Source organism: Bombus fervidus, chromosome 16 (assembly GCF_041682495.2).
Source record: "Bombus fervidus isolate BK054 chromosome 16, iyBomFerv1, whole genome shotgun sequence".
In the NCBI taxonomy this organism is placed as follows: Eukaryota; Metazoa; Arthropoda; class Insecta; order Hymenoptera; family Apidae; genus Bombus; species Bombus fervidus.
Genome location: NC_091532.1, coordinates 4,203,938 through 4,222,884, shown reverse-complemented (window position 1 = coordinate 4,222,884; position 18,947 = coordinate 4,203,938). Strand labels below are relative to the sequence as shown.

The window sequence follows — 18,947 nt, the reverse complement described above, 5'->3', positions numbered from 1 at the left end:
GAAAATATATGTTAGTTAATTAGTTACAAAATATTAGTAAGTGTTAGTTGTACATGCAGTAAACCTCAACGAGTTTTACAATACCTTGCTAATCTGTTGTTGTTTGATGGTACTCGTACATCGGAACCGCTATATGTACATATTTAACAAAATAAGATCATATTTTTTCACTCAAAAAAAATTCTTCGAATGATCAGCAAGATTAATTTCGTTATATTTTGGCTACATTTCATTTAATCAAAATTTGTTTATTATCCATTGTAGCTCGCTTTACTTTCCTCCAATTAGTATAAAAAAAAAAAAATGAAATAACAGATTCCAAATGCTTAAATTTTGATAAAAGCGAAACATGATACAATACCTTCGCACAAATGGTGGAGAATCATCGACTTGACCATTCGATTCTTGAGCTAATCTGACTGCCAATTCATGATCCCTTCTTTCTTGCTCCAATAACTCGCGATATTTGCTGTTTTCCATTGCTTCTTTTTCCAACTGTGCCTTCAGAACAGATAGAAAATGTAATAAAATAAATAAAACGTATTAAACACTTTTGACAAATTATGCTACATTAAGAGAACTCTACATAAACAAGTAATGTAATCATATCAGTAGATAAGTAATAAACGGGGAAAAGACTAATTGTCAAAGATAAAGTATGTACTTTACGAAGCTCATCAGATTTCTTATCTTCTTCTTCTTGTTTTTTCTTTTGTTCCTCTTCTGCCTTCCTTCTCATCTCGATATCGTGTTTCTTTCTTCTATTTTCTTCCTCCTCTCTCTTTTTCCGTTCATCCTCTTCCTTTCTCTGCTTTTCAAGTTCTAACTCCTGTTGGATCTTCCTCAGTCTTGCTTGTTCCTCAGCAATCTTCTGTTGCTCGACCATATCTTGCAACAACGCCATTTGTTTGTTCACCTGGTTCACCAAATTCGTATACAAAGAATCGATTTCAACTGGTTTTATTTTTTCATTCATCTTTATTTTCTCAATAGCCGCATTCAAATCGCTCTGCAGTCTTTTAATGTCGCCCATAGGTTTTTCACGGTTTTTCAATTGCTCGGACGTTTCTTCCATGCCACTTAACTGTGTCTTCAACTTCTCGATCTTCGCTGTTCCCTTTATGCGAGGACGATGTTGCTTCTTAGCTATGTACATTCTAGCTGTTTTTTGCAAAATAATTAAATGCTGTCTTCGATAGATGATCTTATTTTTCAACTTGATCACAGATAACGCACAAAACTGCATCTTGTTCCAACGAGACTTAAGTAACCATTTCTTTACGTTAGCTACCAACTTCCTTAGGTTCTCAGGATCCGATTTCATGATCTTATCGAATTCAGCAAATTTTCCAGGTTTGAAAAAAACTCTGGTAATTCCAAACTTAAAATCTTTCTTATTCAATTTTAGGCTATGAAGCAACGCTTCGCAAAAAAATCTGGGCTCCAGTTTGGCCAATTCTGGCGGAAGATAAGACTTGTACATGTTATACAATTCCTGGAATGGAACTCTACTAGGATAGCCATGTTCCATGAGTTCTAAAACAGACGTCATTCCAGAACAACGAAGCTGTCCCAAAATACTGTTTCCGTCGAATTGATGAGCCACCATCTCGTTATTCGGTTTGATGCAGCGAATAAAATTTGTTCCCTGTAAGAAAAATTTAATTTACCTGCTACCTGATTATCTACTTAAAAAGAGCATAATATTAAAACGACTAATATAAGTAATTCTCTTACGGTGCTTTTTAATTTATCCATTAGTTCCCCAAGTTGTGTTTTAAATTTACTGCCTACACTGATGAAAGTAAGTTTCCCCTTCTGACGAGAATTATTGGCAAACTGTGTTCTTAGAAATTTGTTATTACTTTCTTGAATTAATGCTTCCAAGGAAGCATGTAGAGCATCGTTATTTTTCTCAATGAATTGATTCTAAAAATGAGAAAAATTGCTAGAAATTTCTTAAAGAAAGGAAAGTCAGAAAGTGAGATAGAAAGTGTACCAAATATAGAAAGCATAACAATATAGCGTATCATATTAATAATAAATATACTTTCTATAAAGAGCAAGAGCAAAAATAGGATATACTACATATAACAGATGAAGTACCGTTTGATAACAAACACCACCAGCATAATGACGAATTACGAATCCTTCATCGTCACGCAATTCTCGGTGGGCTTTCAAACGAGAAGTTCGCGGTAGGGTTATTCTAAAATGACCATTCCAAACACGATGAACTTCGCTGGTAAAATGTGCAAAACTGTGAGTTGGTAATTTTGATTCTTCATCTAAGAGACTGAAAATCCCCATGTTCTTCGATTCGATTAAATCTAAAAATTGAATATGTAGGAAAAAGATTTATTTGTTTAAGCAATGAAATGACGAATTAACAATTAAACTTACCAATGCAGTCCTGATTATCCACGTAAGATATCTTCGGCACATTAAGCGATTCTCTTGCATAAAGATCTTGCTCGTATTTCAAGATCCTTTCATTAAAAAATTGTTGCAACTTTTCATTACAGTAATTTATACAAAATTGTTCAAAACTGTTGACTTTAAAATACTCTATAAGAGATAATAAAAAAAGGATCATAAATTTATCGAAGGAGTAAGGATAGCGTAAGGAATATTATAACACATACCAAATCCTGCAATGTCTAAAACTCCAATATAATAGCTCGAAGCTTTAAAAGGAATACTCTTATTGATACGAGCTACGATATGATCGAACAATTTACTGTAAATAGCTTTAGCCAGAGCATCTCTGGCATTATTGGCTTCGTAGACTTTCAGTGGTACCCTTAAAAGTATTCAGTCAGTCATTAAGCTTTCTTTTTGTTTCTCTATTTCTGATTTTTATATAAACTTACATGATGACCGTTCCCTTGATACCGCCGCGACTAGTCTGCATTACTTTCGAAACCAAAGCTTGCCTGAGTTCCTCAGGATCAACAGCCAATAACTTCGCACTCATTAATACTGCTCTCTCAGAATTAGCGGATATCCTAGAGCCGCCCTTCGTATCTTCGGGATTGTCCTCGAATGTGATATTCCCAAGGTGGAGTACCGCAGCTACCATTGTGTAAATTTCCATTCTTTCCGCTTCAGTTAAACCAAGACGTGTTAAAGCCTTCGTAAAAAGTGAAAAGTAAAAAAAAAAAAGAGCAATTAATCACCGCTGTACTAAAAAATGTACATAAAATACATAAATATCAAAATCAATCGTGTAATAAAAAATTTTATGGATGGAGGAAAGCCATTTTGTAACTAAACATGAATAGATTAGTAAAATCAAAAATTGCATGAAATGAATGGGTGGTTTGACAATAATCAAAAAATTATCAAATTACCGTTGCTTTTTCCTGAATTTATAAAGTTATCCAATCAGCAAAAAGAGGTAAAATATAATTAACAATCTTTCAACAAAAGAATATTTTACTTTCTAAATTATTTTTCATAATAGATAAATCCGTGACATAATTTGCGCGGTTATAAAAATCTTTAAAAAGCTGAGACTGTTAAGAATCTAAACTATTGATAGTCTAACTCTAAATACTAATTATAATATTTATAATTACTTGATCGATGGCATTAAATCCTTCAACGTCATCCAAAATTGGATCGTGCAAGGTACCTTTCATGCTCTGATCGCGACTCTTTTGAGCATCGTTCAATTTTTTTTCCGACTCCTCGTTGCAAAAGTACTGCGTACAACCATTCTTTAGATACTGAAAATCGTCTGGCCTCGTAATCCCTAGTTTCGCGCGAAGTTCTGGAGGAGCTCCGGCACACATCATGTAAAAGACATGGTAGTTCCTCTCGTCAGGACTTTGAAGACACACTCTCGACTTTTCCAACAGATAATGGGAAATGTAACCGCCGACCACTTGACATTTCGAATCGAAATGAACTTCCATGAATTTACCAAAACGAGAACTATTATTGTTTCGTTTGGTCTTTGCGTTTCCAAAAGCTTCCAGCACTGGATTAGCTAAATGTATGAATATACAGCAATGAATATAATTGATCGATCGTGTTTAATAGTATAGCTTAATTAATTAAGTTTAATAGTATAGCTAGTTTATAGTATAGCTTCCATTTTCTAGAATGTACCATCTAAAATCTTCTGTTCGATCGGCCCAGCCGTTGATCCCCATAAGTCACAGAGATATCGTAGCAGATACTTGGTAGATTCGGTTTTCCCTGCTCCTGATTCGCCAGAAACGATGATACTTTGTGATTGCTTCAGTACTTTCATATCTCTAAACGCCTTGTCCGCTGTGAAAGGGAAAGCGAATGTTTAAATCAATCCAAATTACCAAAACATCTGGTAACAATAGTGAAAACTAAGAGTACCAATAGCGAAAACATGAGGTGGCGTCTCTCCCAAAGACTTTCCCTTATAAGCCTTGATCGTTTCAGCAGAATAAAGATCCTTGACCTCCCAATATGGATTTACAGCGATTAAGATATTGGCCACGTAAGTCTGTCAGGTATCAGCAAAAACGTACGCTTTAATCATGATGTATTACATACAATTACTAGAAGAAGTACTTTCACGAAATTTATAGAATCTAATAGAAAAACGGTTCGTTGAAAAATAAGACTATGCGTCAATATTTTTTATAGCCACCGTATAACGATGAGAAAATACCAATAGCAGATTTACACTGAAATATCCAACATTTTTAAAAGTAATAATTTATTATTCATCTAAAACGCATTCGTCCCATATAACATCGAGCTATTTAGGTACGTGATCTGCCAATTGTTTCGAACAGTACATCGCAATTTGCGCGCAATTACTCACGTATATTCTATCCTTGAAGTAACGAGTTCGTACGTTGTTGAGCAGCGTGGCCTCATTCAGGTACATCAGAGCGCCTGAGAATATGAAAAACAGAACAAACCCGTGAAGATAGATGTTGTAAAGCGACAGAAAGAGAGAGTCACCTGCGATATTTAAAGACTTCCGTTCTTGACGGAAACCCCCGTGACTCGTGTTCCCCCTTTACACGTGAATATCGTAAAACATATTTGTTATTATCTAAACCCCATTCAATCAATGAACCCAACATAACACAATTTTTCACCAATTTTTCCGTACATCGTATACAAAATTACAAAGATAAATACCCATGGTATTTAAACGTTTGATCCGATCGTTTCCAAACACGTTCGAATACAAAAGAAAGAGCCAAATGATAAATCGTGGAGGTAAGAACGAGAGTTGTAATGATGAAATTACAATTATCTTCAACGTCTTTGGTGTATTCTCCAGCAGGATAAACTTCGTCCAGCGGACAAGTGCGTTGCGGATATTTCGGATCCAATGGTATGATCAACGCATCCCCGTCGACCATGTCCATGAACTTGCCGATTATGAAACCCTCTTGAGGGTCTCGCACCCACACCTGCTGATTCTCCATACTGGCTTACGCTCTAAAACGAGAACAATGTGAAAATTAATTCACAGAATGATACGTACTTACATTTGCGTACTACTCTACGTACTATGACTGCAAGTTCTATTAATTTAACGTTATCGGATCTCGAACATTTTTGCAACATTTTTGAAAACAACGTAATGTTTGCTTTGTTCCGTATCTATAAATCGTATTATTTCGCTCTATATATTATAGGTTTCAAAGAAATAATCACGTTAGCAGAAGTATGTACGTCGAGAAATATAATCCAAGCGTACATTTGTGTCGATATTGTCTAAGAAAATGAGGAAAGAACGTAGAGCGTTTGAGAGGAAATTATTGAAAATTATTGACAATTCAAATTCTGTTATAAATTTGCAAACACGATATAACCAGCCTACGCGAACATTTCGCGACAGCCATTGATAAATAAAATAGAAAATATTTTCAAGCTCTAGTTACGGCTTTACAACACGATCTGTTATCACCTAAATATGTATCTTTGTGGCCATCACGATGTAAAAAGAAACAAACTGAATGAAAGCGAAATTTACAACTTCCCCCCGCAGGAATAGACGATCATACGCATTTTAACATATTCGCTACGATATATCTTCTTCTCTGCTGGCATCAATCTCACCACTCGAGTTCTAAAGAGTTAGTTAAACTAATTACACGGTGGAAGGAACAACAGGCACATTTGAACCAGTGCGCATAATTCAAATGGTTTCGCATGAGCTGCAATCGCGTAGAAACTGCTATAACGAGAATCACGACAAACGGAATTTTCCTTTGCAAAATTCGTTTCAACGTGTCGCCCAACTTTCACCTGTGAAAACGGAGGAACGTTTCCGGTGAAAGGAGCAGTCTTCCGAGATTTCCGCTGGCGAGATTACGAATTCAAGAAGAAATCCGCACGAACGCCACGACGCGAATGGCATCGCTATACTAAGAAAAGAAAAACCATGATACTCGGTTTCCTGGCAACGGTTGGTAAAAAGAATTTTTCAACGTACGTTATTTATTCGCGTAATGGAATAATTGGTACAGTGGCTACGAAAAGTAATATTATTACTACAATTAACGCGCTCATTTTCCAATGATTCATCATATCATCAAGTTCTACGTTTCGCTCTCAATCGTTCTATAGTACATCTCTCAATCTATATATAATCAATTTATATTCTATATTCTCGATCGAACTACGTTCGCTAGTATCAAATTTTTGTAGCCACACAACTACCACTGTAATTAGTGCTGCTAGACGATAAGAAGTTTAATATCATTGAATCTAATTAATTAACGTACATTCTAAGATAAATATAAGGATGTGTAATTATAATTTGCATATCCACTATTTGCTCGTTTGCTTCGTTTTTCCAGATAGCAAATAAACGGCATAGCAAAGTTTCTTTTAGCAACTTGCTTTCTGAATTTCGAAACGCGAGCACTGTATACAAAAACAAAAGAGAACGATACGTTATCTCTTTCGTATTAAAAGGATGAAGAAAAATGTTATCCTAATATAATTTGACTGTCTCTTATCGTTTTTGGACAGAGATCAGTCAAACGAATCGAACAAACGAAAGTGACCCGCTGCGTCTAATTTATAGATCGATCGCTGCAAAGAAGAACAACTCCGCCTTAGATTAGACGAACGAAATTGGTTCGCGCGGTGTTATTGATGGAAGAAGCAGCATAAGTGCCGCCGTCAAAGCCGTTCGACGAAGACTTAAGATGACCCTCGACCGACCCGTGCGAAAGGTACCTGACGAAGGACGCAAGGTTCCATTGATTCTACACGAATTTAGTAAATCACGCCGTGTTAAACCGATACGCAAATCGCTATAAATAACGACGAGCAAGTACCAGCCGGTTCAAAATCCATTAAAAAACGATTACGTTAGACGCTGTAAGACTATTTAACACTTTGCGGACTGGAGATGCGAATTCGCGTCTTACAAAAAATGTTAACTACCGTTAGATAAAACAGTAAAAAAGATGCAATAGATGCTATAAACGAAACGTTGCGAAAGTGTTTTTACGTTGTATGGTCGAATAATACGAAACCGTTATCAATGTATTAGATATCAATTGCTGGGAAAGTTCGTTCCGACTTTTAAGGAATTTAATAGAATAATAAATTTTGCTTAGTAACTCTGCATCGGGGAAATTGTTTTCACACTAAAGAACGTTACCAGAAGTATCTTTAAATACGCTCATTGATTTTTAATAAAATGTTATACTTGTTAAATGCTGCTCGGAAAGTTCCTTCCGATTTTTAACTCTTCGGTCGACATAAAAAATCATATTGAAAAGTTCTTCCCCGAAGAATGTGAGAGGTTCTGAAAGGATGGAACATTCAAGTCGCGTGAAAGATGGAGAAAGGTTGTGGGCAACAAAATGTCACCTATACAATTCAATAAATATACATGGAATCGAAACGTAAATCGGAAGGAACTTTCCGAGCGACTGTTTCAATCTTTTCAATCACACCAAAGATACCCGCTATATGCTTGCCAGAGCATACGCCCCTCAAAGTATCAAAAAAGATAGAATACTATAAAAACGCAGTCGTGACTCAATGAATTCTTCGATTACGGAGGAATGTGCCTGGTCAAAATTTCTCGACTCTTATCGATCGTTATCACGTGATAGGACATAGATAGATAAAAAACGCACGGTATCAAACTGTCGTAATTACTCACCGAAGCTGTTACAGGAATGCGATCTTACCTGTTTTTTCAGTTGCCTTTCTTTTTCTTTTTTTTTTTTCTTCTTTTCGTGTACTAGCTAAAAGAAGAGGTGGCAAGAGAATCTTGTTTCTATAAACTGGAATTGGCAATCCTGAACAATATCGTGGTGGAAAAATAATCTAGACGCATCCTTTCGGATTTATCGTTCTGCTAATCGGATGACAGTCACTGAATCGAACAAAAGTCGTCACGTACCGGTGCACCGTTGTCGCACAAAGTACAAGCCACCGTGACAGAATTTTGAAAACGCCCACGAATCGAAGCGGTGCGCTCTCAAGCGACACGTTGCGCGTTCACCTCGACGAATTCGCTGGTAAATGACTTTTATCGGCATGAACGAGCCGCTAGAACTTCTTTCGTGGAAAGTGAATACGATTAACAACGTGTGTACCGAGTTATCGCGTTCGGTGAAACGTAGTGTTACATTTTCAGAATAGATCCTAGCTTACGCTGAATTTACAGATATTCTTGGATCGTTATATTTTGTAAATCATCCGTGAAATATATATACAGCACTACGTTTTTTTAGAACAAATTTCAGCTCACATACGTATACATATAGATACAATAGTCGATAAGCGTACAATGCGAATATTCGTAGAAACCTTTTACAAGAATAATGTAACTTGACCAATACGATCTCGACAATCGGCTCTCGTTATAACGTTAATGAAATATCAAAATGTTCTATATAACGTACACATCGTATAGACGTAAAAGTTTTCTACGATAAAAGTTTAAATACCTTCGCGAGACACTGTACGTATGACATTTTAAATATTTTTGAATTACGTAATGGTACGTTTCATCTTTTCTAAATTTCATACTACCAAGTACACATTACGTTTTGAAGATAATTCAAAGCCACGTATGTATACTATATTCTATAGTCCCCAAATATAGTAAGAAATTTTAAGGTCAATAGATAAGTTGTAAAACATTTCCAAAGGCAAAGCGCTTTTCTCGCTACCTGAGACATTTAAATCACGTTACACTGCTTACCAGTTATCGATGACCTTGAATAGCATAACGCTGCGACAAGATAGTGCATTAGTAAGTATTAATACTCCAAATGAGCGACTCAAACTGATTATGTATGGGAACTTTTCTCTTCCTTTCCGGTTATACTTTTTCACTTGCTAATCGCTGTACCTTCTTTTGTGTCTTCTAGTTCACTTTATTTTTCTTTCTTTCTTTTTTCCTTTTTTAGAAGTCGATGGGATAATTTTAAAGGAGAATTCGTAAGTGTAAATATCGAACGATCATTCGCGTGGCTGATCTAGAAAGCGCGAGAGAAGGCAATGCTTTCGGCTAGTTCACTCCGCCGCCGCGTCGCATTCCCAGCATCCCGTTAGGAGTATCGTAACGGTAAAAGTAACCGGTAGATCCTTGCATCGATCCTTGAAACACGAACCGCGACTGCATCACGCTAATCTGTACGGTTTCGTGTCCTACACGTTGCCCACTACAATAATTTATGACAACACTGACATACAGTTATCGATAGATACCGATGATCCAAATTTTCTTTCTTATTTTCCATATCTTTCCTCTGCGTTTCGCCTGTGGTAACATTCTGCGGATTAAAGTGGCTGTTGTTGTACATTTGTAGTGTACACGTTCGTATCTTTGCGCTGAAACAATGATTTTAGATGAGTTACAAATTCAGCCACAGCCACGTGAGAAATAATTAATCGTTACCCTATAATTCTATTTATCAGTAACACAATGTGCATCTTTAATCGAAAACTCTTAATCCATCAAGTTATCGACGTTATCTTATCAAAGTTTCATTTATAATTTCTTTCTAGTCGATTCGCGTTATCGAGTTCCATTAAATTCATACCGTAATCATGAAAAGAAAAGCTGTAAGCCATCGATCTGCGACATCCGCGTTTGTTAAGTCACCGTCAATCATGTTCTTTTAAATCGTCTTGAATACAATCTCTCGCAGATTTCTCGTAACAAACAGCACAGATCGAAAAAACTCCAAGTGAAAATCTCTCTGATAGAAATCGAGTCTCAAGCTTTTCCATCTTTCCGAAAGATCGTCGTTTGGTAAAATCTGACTAGTAAATCTCTCTCTCTCTCTCTCTTTCTCTCTCTCTCACTGTCCACATCGACGTTGCTGATAATCACAGAGGCGCAGGTGATACGACGTTAGAATTTATTAAAAAAGAAAAAATCCAAGGATCTGCTGGATTATTTCTCCTTTACAGTCTCTTTCATCTAAATTCTACAATTTTAGAAAATTTAAAGAAATCGAAGTGTCTCACGGCACTACGATCAGATTCTCTCGGCGAATTGCGAGTTATTTTTATCTCCGCCGTGTCGTACTTTCGGATATTGTTTCGCTGCTTGGCCTTTAATTAATGGAGTTAAAACGTATCGAGCAGAGAATTTCCGTATCGGTGAAAGAAGAACGATCGAATGGTTCGGTTCGTTCACCTTGTTCCCCCGTAGAGAAACGGCGATACGCGGTTTTACCGGATCGTTCGATCGCCGTGCGTTACCACGAAAACCAACGTACGACACGTCTCGATGAAATAAAATGAATGAATCGGTAGGGGAAGCAGGAAACGGCAGGTGAAGCCCAGGGTCGGGAATAGGGAGACACGCGTCAGTGGCCACGTGGTTACCGACGAAATTTCATTACAGAATCACGAAGCGAGAGTAAAGGGAAAAAAGAAGAAGAACGCGTATGTTACGCGATCCACGATGAGTAAGTACGTGGAGACACAGAGTAAGATAAGCTTGTTTGAGTTAGAAGGATATTTGGGTCAAACTAATCGTAAGTAATTTTCCCCTGTAATTCGACAGTTCCACTTATCAACGAGTTTTACGATCGATGTACGTTTGAAAAATGGCCCGTTTAGCTCCGTTATCGGTAGCCTGACAGAAAAGTGAGATACATATATCGTACATGCATATTGATAAATCAACGACTATAGTTTTCTACGAGGACAAATTTCGCTCGTCAAAAGATAAGAAATCGTTTCGATCAACTGTTAACATTTTCATCTCGTCCGATCTAACGATCGCGATACGGTAGCAAGTGTACGTTGCTTTCTTCGTAGAAATTATTTCGTTGTTCATCTTGTTAGTTCTTACAGCGTAATATCTCTTCGCTGACTCGAATAATCCTATCGCACAGTCATTCTCGAATCGTTCTCTCGGTTTTCATATATTTTTCTTGCTTAGAGCGCGCGATATTTTCTCTAGTTCCTTCGTCACTCTGTCGTAAACTGATGATGGTGTGTTAAAACGTATAACGACGCGCGATTATTCCGTGCAACGTTCAAGATTGAACTTTAAGACGTAGAAACTTGGGTGAATTCCGGTAACTCTACCTTATTACAGCGAATCTTTCTTTCCTCGGAGGCGACATTGGAATACGAAAGTAAGCACGCTCGAATCATTGCTCTTTTCTTTTTCTTGCGTATCGACTTGGTCTACGTCTAAACTCCACAGAGCCTAGACACTCTTCCCGTGGTGCTGCTCGGTTTCGTCACCGCGAGAAAGTAAGAGCCGCCTATCTGTTGTCACGGTCAACGAACTCGGGACAGCTACTTCACCTTCTGCGAACATACTCATTACGCATTACGTCCACGCGTTGCGTAGCTGCTGTGTAATTAGACGTTACGCTTAGTCCGGTTTCGTAATTCATTCGACGCGATTAGAGAGCAGAAGTGGCAGAACAATGCAGCCGGCGAACTTGATGGACAACAGCACGTGATGCAAACATTCACAATCAGATCTGTTATTATAATATAGACGGTGGTTCTGCATTCGCGACGCGAGCGAAGTCACAGAGACTGCATAGTTCGAGGTAACACAAAAATCGAATGTAACGAAACTACGTTCGAAGCTTCAGCTTCGGGAAAGTCGAGTTTGAGCAGTTTTCGAGTATACGTGAATTTGTCCAGTCTGAACCGAATGAAAGCAGATAGACGTTTTGCAGGAAATCAGTCTGCGTGTGAAGATAAATCGGAAACGTAGAATAAAGTTCTCTTCTTGAGGCTTTTCTTCCTCTGAGGTTTGAAGAAGATGGAATTTGAAAATTTGTCAGGTACTGAGGAACTTTTGATCAACCGGTTAGCTGTTTTTCACGAGTATACTGGTCACGAAGAAACTTATTTTACGATATTTTACGTTACGGCGAGCCCTCGCGGTAATAAGATTAAAAACTAAATCATTTCATTGCAACTTAATTCTATATTACAACAGCCATACGTACTCCGTGTTCGACGAGTATACTCGCTATCGCTTACTTTTCGCGACGCATTTTAGGTACATGCTTTTCAAAGAGGTCGCAACGGCTAACTGATTAAACACGTTCGAACTTTATTTTCTCCGAAACGAAGCGTTAAGAACAAAATTTCATTCCTTCCGACTTATGTTCACTGGTATAGAACCATCTCCTGACTACTCTTGTCTACTTCAGATCGGACAAATTCACGCGAACGTAATGGTAGATGATATTCTACGGATATTATAGATAACTATCATCCTTTTCAGGATCATTGTCACGGCCTCGGTAGCAAGAAGTTAACGGTCAATCTTTTGCGCCGTGATATTAAATTAAAGGTATCTATTCGGTTTAATCATCGGGTATCGAATACACATTGCAAAACACAGCACAAGATCAAAAAAGGAGAACGAAGGAGAAAAGGTTGACAAGGGATTTACAATGGATATTACGTTAAAATGGAGCGTTGGCACCACCACAAAGCGCGGTCAACGAACCTGTTCTCCCTGGACAAAAGGACAAGATCAAAGAAAAGCGAAATCTCGATACAGTGTAGTCGAGACGCAATGCGATCATCCTCGATTCCGTCAATTACCTCTCTATCTCGTGCTAACCAGCTGTTTCAGTGCAACGTTAAAAGAAGTACTCGAAAATTTTCCGCGAATAGGCAGAAGAAAATTTTGATCTAGATTCGGAGCGTAGAATCTTTTTAATATAAAGCGAAGAACCTACGCTGCGAGTGTATCGGGGGCATAGTAACGAGTGCATGGCCCGTTAATACGCTCACGTACGGTAATATCATCATTTCGCAGGCCGTTTAATATTAATTGGAACAACCTTCCCGCGATCATCATCATCAACCGCTTTCAACGATTAGATTGAATCGTGGTATATATGATCCCGAGCATACGTTGCCTTGCCGTGCTACTTAATCTCTCTCCTTCTCTCATTTATTCATCATTTTTCGTATCACGTCGATAATTTATAAAAAGTTACGTCGTAAAAACTATTGACCAGGGAATTAGCCGATATCGAGGATGGAACTCTACAGAAGCTTATACACGTATAAACGATTATTTATGTAACTTACAATTGATAAGTATTCTGTCGAGAAACGTATTTATAATACGTGTACTTTAGCGATTAGACATTGGTATTCAAACAACTATTAACTTATCTCTACCTTCGGAATTATAATAATTATATTATTACGTTGTTATATTGTGTACAGAGTGTTTCGCAACGTGCGGCATCCACTTCGCTTCAACTTCGACAGTGGACACCAAAAACAGTGAAAAAGGTTCATGTAGACGTGTGTCCTGTTCGATCCTGTTCCAATATTGTAGCCACTTTCGTGTCACGATGATCCACAAATTTGGATTACCTTCGTGAAAGGTACTGGAAAGTATTGGACCATTTCATCGCCTGTATTATATTCCATACATGCAATTGGAATTTTTGAAAGATTGCGAAATTCTCTGACACGACGATTGCGAGCTTGCGTAGAAACTGAGGATGGTCATTTCGAGAATCTTCTACGAAGATAAACTGTCGTCGATTGTTGTTACACGTAAGTAGCTGTTGACTTTGAAACGAGGTGAAATAGGACGTTTCAGATGAACTTTCTTCATTGCTGTTGTGTCTCCTGTCCACTCCCAAAGTGGGCCTCACGTTATGAAACACCTTGTTCTTTCTTTATCAGAGATCATCTAGTCAAATATAGAAGATCGATTACAGTTTCTCAGTCGTATTCAAATTTAAAAATATTTTAATAAATAAATATCAGATCGTCCGAAAAGTTTCTCTCGTCTTATAAGGAAATAATAGTTTAATTTTATAGTAACTGACCTAATATTACTTGCTATTGGAAGATACCGAGACGACAATCATAGAAAGTTCGAAGTTTCACAGATAACTGAGTTCCAAAGATCCGTCAAGCATCAGAGCAAAAAGTACAGTTTTCAGAGAAATCCGTTTGATGTTTCAATTAACGGTCTATTCAGCCTAACGCGCAGTCTTTTCCAATGCTGTAGCTTCGTTAATTACATAAACTTAAAAAAAGTCCTTCGTTATAGGTTATTCCTTCGTTATAGGTTATATAAAGAAATTTTGTCCATCCTTTTTAAACCGACAAAATGATGTATCGCCTTAAAAAGAAAATCGTCATTTGTAATATTCGTGTACGACACCAACTATGTACGTAATCGTAAAGAAATAACGTAAGGAGATCTATATAATTCAAGTCGATTACGTTGATCGGTTAATAACTCATTTGCATGTCAAAAAGACCTTGCGGTACGTTACCTTTTTCCATTGCCGAGATAATTAGTCTGGCAACCGAGACTGCGTTACGTAATTGCGGAAAAAAGATCGTTCGTTGCCATATAGGTGAGCCGATATCGTAAGACGAGGATCGTATCACCAGTGACTCATGCAGACGTACTACTAGAGAGAATCTCGGAGAGAATCGTCAACTGTGTTCCTGTGCCGCCATTAAGGACACATCAGTGTACAATACATTATAATTAATACATTAGTCGATTGAGACCAACTCTGTTAATCGTATCCCTTGATCGTATTCCTATCCGACGCGATCCTCCTTACAATTAATTAAAACCGATTACCTGTACAAATGATGGTTAATAACGCGTCAAATCAAAAAGAAAAGCGGCGACGTGTGATTCACGTGATTCCATTATCAATAACACGTTGTAATATGTTTTGTATGGTATCAAAGATTGACGATCTTGTTATATTGTTGAAATCAAGATACGGAGGTTATATAAACATGTAGATGTTAATAAATAGTTATAAAAACAAGTAGAATGTAAAATACGTAATGTAAAATAAGTAGATATTATGATATATGTATTTGTATTAAGTATTTCAATTAAGTAACTAACACGTTTTTAAATTAGACTTTAAGAGGTTAGGGTACAATCCTAAGACTGATAAAATAGACAGATATTTATGCAAATTCAAACTTTTCTCAATATAATTTAAAAAAAAATAGAACCTAAGTAGAAAATTGTTTTACTTATTAAATATCATAGAAACCACTGTATTTTGAGATATTTTACATATGCTTGTAAACATTACACGAGTCCTGTGCATTTTCACATCTTTTGCTCATAAATGCATAAAAATCGACAGACTACTCATCAGAAAATTATATACTTTTGTAATATGATATATTACATTTCGCGATAATGTTATTGTTATAGTTTAATACGAATAACATCTTTGTAATTTTTTACTTTATTCCGATGACTGAATGTATAGTGATATACAGGCCTATAGTTTTAATCTTCAAGAGAAGAAACTATTCTTGAAGCTACTTTTCTTCTTCCATATTATTAATAAATGATGCATAGAGGAACTCTTATGTGAACAATGATTCAATGAACGAAATTTAAGTGGTGAAAGGAATCGTGGTTGAAAGATGATAAAAGATGTACGCTGTTATAATTCAAACCAATTGTCAATGGTCAAAGACGCGTGACCAAACAAAGCAGAATTTTGTAGTGCAATAGGGGAAGCAGATGCAGCTGTAAAAGACACATTGTTTCTAAATAAAAGCTTTGTTACATATCACACATCCTCGCATGACGATAGACGAACTCAAACGAGCTTTCATCACGCACTAGGAGACGGGAGATTTATTTCCTTCTTTTTTTCCGTGACTACCTGATACACTTATGAAGAACGAAGCCGCGCACAATTCACATGCTAATTCACCTACACTGAATCGTCTATTTTCTTTCGCGCACCTGTGCACTTTCGTTCCACTCTCCTAATCCTCTTGCAACTCGCAAATGAGAAATATCGCACATTTTACGTCGTACAATGTCGTCATAATAACACAAACTTACATAAACATCTGCCACATTGACTAACATCTTCATATTGTATATGTAGATTGTCTCGCTTAAAAGAGCTTACAAATTATTATAGAAAAACAGGATAACTATTCATTTTACTCGTTTCAATTCGATACTGACACTCATAATTTTGTGTTATATTTTTTAATGGAGAAATTCAAGTCGAACCTAATTAACCTAATCCAAACTATGTTAGAAAATAAACTACACTATATTTCGTCTATTATTATGTTATAATTTTTTATGTGTGTCAGTGTGAAGTATTAATAAACAGTATATACACGATATCTTGGTCAATGAATTACATAGAATTAGTTGATAAACAAAACATACTAAATGTATATATAGCCAACCTAACTGATACTTGCTATCGTAATTAGAAGTACGACTTAATTAAGAAAATTCTTCCCCATTAGAGAAATAATAAACAAGCGAGATCGTTTTGATGACAACGATTGTGAGTTTAATTAGTTCTCATCAAGGAGAAATGAAGCACTGAAGACACTCTTGTTTCATATGAAATTTTCACGGACGATGTATAGGACCTATATAGCATGCTTCCCTAACCTAATTTAAATAAAAGAAATATAATTCTACAATATATGATTGCTTAACCCAGCTGTCACGAGTAATAGTTAGTATAAATTAATAATATAAAGAAACATTAAAAAAGCTGTTTAAATGACGTTTTAATAAATGATAAATAAATTCTTAAATAACTTCGATAGAATATATTTTCGAAGTATTTCAATAGAAATAATTTCAATGGAATATTTTTCCAGAATATTCTAGTAGAGACGAATAGAATAAAATATTTCTTGGTTTAATTAATTTGACATAAATTCACGATTCAATTGTAAAAAGCAGTTGTAGTGTTTCCTGAAGATTCTTCGTGTATGATAGCGGAACTATCCGATAAATCGTTCAAAAAACAACTGTACTACAGTAGGAAATTTATCGCTGTTCAAAAAACACGCGCATATGTTTGAGCAGGCTTTAATGCATCATACTTGTGTCAGCAACTTATGCTTGAAACCACCGTTACCTATCATTAATTATTTTTCACAGAATAATCGACAAAAAAAATTTTAATAACCCAAGATTTTTTCTGTGCATTGAAAAACATAATAAGTACTAATAATTCCATACATTTGTCTTTAATAAATATACACGTAAGTTAATTTCTAAAAAATAATAAATGATGATATTAACGAAAACACGAATAGTTAGTTATTATATTATGGAACATATGTTGCGCTGAATTTCAATTTCTAGTTAACTTCCTATTTCACGTTTTACACATCATTTACATGTAAATATAAACACACACGTAAACGTATCCAGAAGGACAGACGACACCGATGCTTAATCGACAATTTCAGAATCAATATAATACATCGAATGACTATAAACCGACGCGAGTTCTTTAACAATAAAAATCAGATCGAGACGAATTAGTCTCCCATCTAGTTTTTCGAACGCTACTAAAACCTCGTATAACCTTCTCGAATTGCATAGTAGTTTGATACAATCACCGGTCTGCATTGAAGTACAGTAAGGCCTTGCTAACTGACAGCGGATCGGGACTGAATGTGGTCGGTTAACAAGGAAGAATTTTTATATTTATGTCAGGTTGCTCTTGCACAAGAATACCAACTAACAATATTAATAAGTTAAATAGAAGTTGTAGGTTATAGATTTCTTTTTCATAATTTTATAACTCTTTGTCAAATAGGGTAAATCAGATAATTTATAATTTACAAAATTTACTTATGAAATTTCATTTGTTTCATCATCAAATTTGTTAATTAGAAAAGATATTTACTAATGCTGGTAATTTGACATACGACATGTAAAAGATCGCTAATGACAATAGTTCAAACAGTCCAGGAATCGACGAGTAACAGATACGTATGTCGATAGAGTGAAACAGTGATACTCAATATCCAATTTTAAATATTGAAATTTAAAAATCGGTACTTTACATAAAAGCAGTCAAATGTGCAAAATCACAACAGATAAAATGGAAGAAATACATATAACACTGGAGCTTTAGTTCCACGCAGACACTTTTAAAAAATAATGGGGATAACGATGGCCAGTTAGAAAAGCAGAATTCTGACCAATTAGCAAGAGAGTATTGTAATATGTTATACACCAAAAAGCGATTCAAAAACTAAAATTTAAAAGAAATATACATGTAAAATGGAAAATGTCAACAGTGAATGCGTTAGCCATGAAACACATGTAAATGAAAAAGTATGTACATATATATGAATATTTTAAAATACTAATTCATATATCCTTATCCTTATTATATGTATTTCGTACAAGCGTATATTTAACAAACTGATACATATTTAAAAATTATAAAAAAAATGGCAACATGAAAACTGTGTTACCTTGGTGTTAACTTGAAGGAAAGTTTGTTATATTAGGAAATTGACAAGTATTCACAGATGTCGAACAGAAAAGAATGCATGTTAAAACGAAGTTACTCACCGAAGAAAAGAACAATACCAACGACACAAACGGAACGACGTCCGACATGCAACTGGCGCTTTGATGCGTCAGTTCTATAACGTCGGAAATTTTCGTGCGTTTTCGGACATGCCACGCGGCAAATAGCAAT

The 18,947-nt window shown here is 36.1% G+C and overlaps 1 protein-coding gene across 4 annotated transcripts in view; it reads right to left on the bottom strand.

Annotated features, from left to right (window-relative positions):
* The window catches only part of Jar (Myosin heavy chain 95F jaguar), a 21,294-nt gene extending 2,347 nt beyond the window's left edge, over positions 1–18,947 (bottom strand). Inside the window, exons 1-14 of one of the 4 annotated variants that reach the window (XM_072019480.1) lie at positions 18,818–18,947; positions 5,252–5,445; positions 4,814–4,887; positions 4,360–4,489; positions 4,117–4,281; positions 3,582–3,994; positions 2,874–3,133; positions 2,646–2,803; positions 2,404–2,568; positions 2,107–2,330; positions 1,738–1,929; positions 665–1,648; positions 362–501; positions 85–129 (exon numbers count right to left, since the gene is read on the bottom strand). In XM_072019480.1, the coding sequence (XP_071875581.1) occupies positions 85–129; positions 362–501; positions 665–1,648; positions 1,738–1,929; positions 2,107–2,330; positions 2,404–2,568; positions 2,646–2,803; positions 2,874–3,133; positions 3,582–3,994; positions 4,117–4,281; positions 4,360–4,489; positions 4,814–4,887; positions 5,252–5,432 (3,131 nt within the window). In that variant the 5' untranslated portion in view covers positions 5,433–5,445; positions 18,818–18,947. Of the gene's footprint in view, positions 1–84; positions 130–361; positions 502–664; positions 1,649–1,737; positions 1,930–2,106; positions 2,331–2,403; positions 2,569–2,645; positions 2,804–2,873; positions 3,134–3,581; positions 3,995–4,116; positions 4,282–4,359; positions 4,490–4,813; positions 4,888–5,251; positions 5,482–11,535; positions 11,764–18,817 lie in introns of those variants that run through there. The other 3 variants (XM_072019481.1, XM_072019479.1, XM_072019482.1) reach the window with 3 other exon arrangements.